This window comes from Vespula vulgaris, chromosome 9 (genome assembly GCF_905475345.1).
Source record: "Vespula vulgaris chromosome 9, iyVesVulg1.1, whole genome shotgun sequence".
NCBI lineage: Eukaryota > Metazoa > Arthropoda > Insecta > Hymenoptera > Vespidae > Vespula > Vespula vulgaris.
In genome coordinates, this window is record NC_066594.1 from 4,085,420 (window position 1) to 4,092,155 (window position 6,736).

General features: G+C 33.0%; 1 protein-coding gene across 5 annotated transcripts in view; it reads right to left on the reverse strand.

The window, feature by feature from the left end:
• The window catches only part of LOC127066408 (dual specificity calcium/calmodulin-dependent 3',5'-cyclic nucleotide phosphodiesterase 1-like), a 67,534-nt gene extending 62,307 nt beyond the window's left edge, over positions 1-5,227 (reverse strand). The window contains exons 1-3 of one of the 5 annotated variants that reach the window (XM_051000136.1): positions 5,155-5,227; positions 3,941-4,020; positions 3,632-3,715 (exon numbers count right to left, since the gene is read on the reverse strand). In XM_051000136.1, coding sequence (XP_050856093.1) covers positions 3,632-3,656 — 25 coding nt within the window. In that variant the 5' untranslated portion in view covers positions 3,657-3,715; positions 3,941-4,020; positions 5,155-5,227. The other 4 variants (XM_051000137.1, XM_051000139.1, XM_051000138.1 and 1 more) reach the window with 4 other exon arrangements.
• Between the last annotated feature and the right edge of the window lie 1,509 nt (positions 5,228-6,736).

The following is a 6,736-nucleotide window of genomic DNA, read 5'->3' on the forward strand; positions in this document are numbered from 1 at the left end:
CTTCGGACGATGCAACTTTAATCTATGACATATTCTTGTGTCATCAAAAACAATGAAAATATTTGAAGTGGTCCAATTAGATGGATTAGATACATATGTATGCATAACGTCTTATAGAAACCCGTATTTCTTACCATGTTATACGAAACAAGTCACAGTGTTTGCATCGTGTTATATGACTATCCGTGTTATACGGTGATCTACTTTATGCAACAACTTGCAAACAAATCTCGCTATTTTTTTCTTATCAAGATATATGAATCTTGAAAGATCATCAAGTTCAATTAGAAACACGTAGATATATATTCAACATGGCAAAAAAAAGAAAACTATAAGCAAAATTATTTAGATAGTACTATATGTTGTACTATTACGCATAACATATCACTATCGATTTTCCTTTCAAAAAGATGAATTTTAAGCAGGTATAATCATTGATCATGGACGCGATCTAATCGAGCACCTACATACATCGCATTTTCACATATATCCAGAAAATTACTTGCTTGATTAAATCATTTGCTTTTTTACGATCGTTATGTTTTATATAATATGACTCAACAACGAGATAAAGTCATAAATGTTACTATTTGTTTCACTGATTCGACATATACGATAACTATTTCAATAGGAACAATTTATAAAATCTTGAAATCCTTTCATTAATCTAAATTTTAGTACGTTTAGATTGGCATTACTATCTACTAGATTGTACGTATGTATATCGATGAAAAGATTAATTAATAAACAAGATCCTGTAAATCGAACTTCATGAACGAGAATATCGTCAGTGTGGAGTAATCGAAACGTAACGAATTTAACGTCTGATTAACGCTTCGGAGCAATCCACTCGATCAGAATGTTTCCATATATGCAAACATAATCAGGAAAATCATTTCCAAACTGTAAATGTTCCGTCTCAATTTAGGAGATAATCAAATTGGATTACAAAGTTATTACGATAATTAAAACAGGAAAACAATTAGCATCTACGGTCCATTAAAATTTATGAATTAAACAAAGTTAAACCAAAGAATATCTTCATACTTATTATGATCATGAAAAATAAGAAATAAGTTGTTCAAAGAAGCAAGCAACTTTAAGCGAGTATCGCGTGAAAAGAAATGTGGTAAACAAGTAATCTAATAACACGGGAAAGCGAAGCCGAACGTACTTCTAAGAAGCTTATATTTTGCATCAAAGTGCTTCTACTTTATAATTCACATGCACTTATACGATACCTAAATCTTTTAAAATTGTGCACGGATGATAATAGAAACTATTAATAAATTGAAAAGAAAATCTTTTTGAATTTGTGCTACACAATATAAACAAGTCGTATGTTAAAATTCTGTGAAAGGCAACAAAAGCAACGCTTTATTCCACGATCGTGTGATATTTAAAGCATATTTATTTCACCAATGGAGCATAAAAAGTAAGCTTAAGGGGTTAAGGTCTTCTTTCTGATAACCCGTATTGATCTCCAAGGAAATAAATGCGATCATCCTATGCTTGGAAAAGTTTTTATGAAGAAAAATATGCTCATATGTAACAGTCAAAGATAAGTACGTGAAATCGAGGAGTCTATCAAAGACGAAATAACTTTCGACAGTGTGTGATGATATTTTTTTGAAAGTGTATCAAGCTGTTAAACAGATTTATGAATAAAAATAGATTTATGAATATTTATGTTTAATAAAAGAGAGTAAGAATGACGATCATTTCTAAAGTAATGACATTACTGCCAATGTTCAAGCTCTAACTTTATCTAACGAACTTCAAAGTGTAGCTTGTGAAATAGAGAATGCCCTTTGATTTCATCCTGCACAATTGCGATTTGATCCTAATACCGGAAACGAATTTCTATCCTTCGCTCGGAGGCAACAATGTTAAGGACGCACTACCTTTACCATATCGACTAATCCTGAAAGCGCTGACTGAGCGATAAATTCCTTTATCTCATCAAAATTCTTCCGTCATCTATAATCTACAAGTCCAATAATGACACGATTCTATTAGATAAAAACTCGAATAATATGCGAATTATAAACAATCTCTTAAATTAAATTTAAATACGAATTTGTAAATATTGAAAATGCTTTTCCGTACAAATTATAGGTTTATTTTTTACTACTGTTAAATATATTTACTATGAAAACATAAATTCTTATAATCATTAATTAATAATTAATTCGAAAAATATGGATATTAGAATATACCGAATAATAAATTGTGAATTAATGATTCGATACAAGATTCTTAAATGTTGGCACTTTTAATACAAAGACAATTTATGGCCTATCTTCAAATACCTACTATCCATATTATGTGACGACGGATAGGAAGACAGTTACAATAGAATAGTCGGATTAATTAAATGTCACAAGGGAAATATATCACCGAAATCTTAGATAATCTTACATCATTTTTCACTAAGAATCTACTTGTCACATTAAGACCGATGCATCTTGCGAATAATTAGCGCTAATTGTTAGTACTTCATTCCATAAAAGCAATTAATCAACTTTACGAAAGAATACAACAATGATTTGAATAATTACCTCGTTGAATGATCGTATAGAATATTTTATAAAATAAATTAGACGTGTTTAAAAAATTAATAAAAAAAATATCAACGATTTATCAATAAAAACCGTATTTATATATAAATTTTACATGAAAAAATATATTTTCGAATTAAATAAAATAATAACATTTAATATCACTGATAAAATATACAATATCGCATTGCACGTACATCGAATTTAAAAATACACATCATTGTGAAAAATATGGAAAATCAACAATCGTGCCTGGAGAAAATTCTTCGAAATGATGTAGGTCTAGATATTAAACAAATGTGACATTTTCAATCACAAAATGAAGAATTATTCTTGTTTTTATTTTATTTTATCGGATTGCAGATATAGTACGTATCCTGAAAGTGCTCTTTCAGCTCGGAAAGCTTTCTTTCAAAAGGAAAAAATACAAGTATTATTTAATTACAAAAGAATAATTATTGCTAAGGAGAAAATAATGCCAAAAATATTTAATGAAAATTCCAAAAATTGTATATACTATGCAAATATTATGAAAATGCAGATCTAAAGTATCAATCAACTTTTGTTATCTTTTCTCGTACTGATTTAAGATAGCAAAAAAATAAGATATTTCTTATACGTTCCATCCAATTGCAGTACAAAGTTTTCAAACAAACATCCGATTCTCAGGTCGAACTTTTGCCGATAGACAACTGGAAATCAGGAAATAAATCACGAAGCTTCCATACTTTTTTAATGGTCCCCTGTAAATTTCTAAGAAAAAAACTCACTAAATTTTTTATAGTTAAATAAATTTTATCGGAATAGATTTTATAAAATAAATAGACTATTTTATAGTTAATATTGAATGAGTATTTCTCAATACCCAGTTCTGATGTTAGCTTCATATTACATTTTATAAATGAATTCGTTTTATTAGATAATTTTAGATCAATTCTGACATAAATTGACAATCTTTCTTCTCTCTTCTAAAATGTCGAAGCTCTTTATCTGGATACAATTGCTATTGTTCCTCAAATAATAGTAATCTTTAAGGACAAAAAGAACATTGCAATGAAATAAAGACTCACCTTGTGCATTCCTGTCTTTATCCATGTCCTTTTCGTATCGAAGACAGACGAGTCGCAATGTCGTTGATCACTGCATCGTGAAACCTTAGAGGATGTCAATTGACCGTGATTTTTGTGAATTTAATTTTGATGAATTCTTCACAATATTCGCGTATCTTTTATGTAATTAACTTTGAAATATAATTTGAATTAAAAGAAACGGAAAAGGAAAAAGGGAACTCGTAAAACAAACAATACAATATAATTAAATGAAAATGGCAGAACCTTCACAGGAACGTATTTAAATAAATGAAAAAAAACACAGCTTACTACACGAATATTCTTCTTCCTCAGGAATTCCCGTACTTTTTCCGTGCCGTTGTATTCTCCTCGTGGATCAACGAAACGATCTTAAAGGAAATAAACGAAACTAGATGAATCTTTAAACTTCAACTCCGTAATCACGGAGCCGAACACTCGGGCAAGTTACGAAGGACAAGGCCACGTAAACATAGTTCACTCTCGTGTTTCTTGCAACGTCCACGAATATAAAAAAGACGTGTGAGGTGAAAGAGAGAGATGAAGAGAGAGAGAGAGAGAGAGAGAGAGAGAGAGAAAGAGAGAGAGAGAGAAAGAGAGAGAGAGAAAGAGAAAAGAAAAGGAAAATTCGCGCTTCGTGCGCGAAATTCACGTCCTTCTCAAGTCCCAAAGACGACTTAAGACTAGCCGATCTTCTCTCGCGGGATCGCAGAATTCGCGCATGCGCGTCTTCCCTTTCGAAGCTACGCACGTGACATATAAACGTTACGTTGTTCTGTCCTTCAATTTCACTTCAACTTATTTCGCCCCCTCAAAAAAAAAACGGATTAGAAAAAGTTCTCTTTGCTAATACGTAAACGTACGATTAAAGACTGTGAGAAAGTCGCGATCGTGCCCTCTTCGATCCGACGCTCGCGTCCTTTTACTGATCCCCTCTCTTTCCCTCCTCAGGCAGACTCTTGAATAGCTTAGGAAGAGGGGATAACCGCATCGACAACTCCAACTCGTCGATGACGACGAAGAGAAAGGAGAGCCGATTGGGATTCTGACTCGACGTTTCCATTCGCGCTATCCAATGGCTAGGCGAGAGGAAGGTGAAAGCGAAAAGAAGAGGAGAAAATTGAAAAACCGATTCGTCGAGGGTTGGTTCGAAACGAGAGGGTAAGAAAGAACAGGAAAGTGAGAAAGAGAGCAAGAGAAAGAGAGAGAGAGAGAGAGAGAGAGAGAAAGAGTGAGAGAAAAGTTCGAGAATGCTCTTTACCCTCAGCCTCACCCCACTCGATGTCGACGAACGCTCGTGAGAATAACTGGTTCGTGAAAATTGTCTATTTTGGATACTTGCGAGAGGGTAAAGCATAAAGAAGAGTGACGTGTAACTAGAGAGAGGATGAGAAAAAGAGAGAAAAGAAAAGACATGAAGATAGGAAAAAAGAGAGAAAGAGAAAGAGACAGAGATCTATATACAGAGGATAGCCTTTTATACTCTGTTTTATTTTATGTCGCACGTGTGATCGTTGAAAGGAGAGAGAAGCACGACTCGACGCGAGTTAACGGTGAACTGACTGCCACCGACTCTCCTCCGAACGACGAAGCTACGGCCGATGAAACCCGCGAAAATCCGAGGTGCGTGCGCAACGTTCGCGCATCCTTGCATATGCCAAATTTTCCGAGTAATTTCCTTGGGAAACTTGAACCCTCTTTCATCATTGCCTATACCGTCTACAATTCCTTTCATCATCCTTTTATAGTCATCTATACGCGATTTAGCCAATAAACTTATTTTGTAAATATTATAAATGAAATATACCATGCAGATGTAATTTAATTTCTAACATCGACTTTGCAATTGTGTCAGATCAAATCGATTTCATAGTTTTCAAGGCATCGCATACACATCGAACTCTTTCATTGAAATCAAGCAAAATACATTCCTTTGATTTAATTAATATAATGAATTAATAAAATACGATAGAACACAAAATTAGAATTAATAATTAAAGTCCAACCCCATTGTCTCTCTGACTCTCTAATATACGGCTTGCATAATTGCATAGTACTATAGTACTATAGTAAAACGGATTAATTAATAAGTTTATTAAATCTATTAGTATAGATATACGTAATTTCGTGATAACTTTCATGATAAAAAGTAAACAATTTTTTATGTTATGAAAACGTCATTGAAATGGAATAAAAAAAAAATATTTTATATCGACATTCTCAAGAGAAAGAGAGATGATGTTTTGCGTTTATGCATACGTTGAAAATACATTGCGGCTTCACTGCAAAATGAATTCATTTTCAAGTAGAGAGTTTTCTCTCGAATCAGTCAAAGACGTTAAATATTTTATATTCTGTAAAACGAGCCATGAATAAAAGAGAAAGCACATTAACGAATAATACGATGAGCACGAGATTTATAAGTAGGCGACTAATTCTACAAATTTACTGAATCAGGAAGAAAATTAAACGAGAAAAAGAAATTAAAGAAAAGTAAAATTTGTATAGTATAAATGATTTTACTTTCGCGAAGAAACTACGAGTCGTCCTTCGAATTTCCAATACTCGGTCTATCGTTAACGCTTACGCGTGTACAATCGGCCACCTTCTGTAATTGGTTTTTCTTTTTTATACGCTTTCAAGACTACCTGTTCGATAAACAAGTTTCTATATATAATCACAAAATTAATTCTGTTTTTTTTTTTCTTTTCCACTTAAGAGCACGATGTACAAATGATAAATAAGGCGAGAGAAATCTTAGACGAGACGCGGTGATTGTTTCATTATTAAAGTATCTAACTTCGTAGTGGATATCAAGCGAAACGAGAAGGCCAAAGCTATGTTATCGCGCGTTTGCGATACAATACTTTGCAAATATGTTACCAAGTTTTCTCGGATAGTTGTATCAAGGCCAGCGTCGTAGCGTAATTTCATCCTGAAACGCTAACGTGTTTCTTCTTTCAACGTTAAAGATTTTGAGCGTTGGTAACGGTAAGATGAGAATTACGAAGAGGGATGATAGCCATGGGCCCTAGATATTAATACGTACATCGTGTTCGTACTCTTTGTCGAGCAGCGACGTGTAAG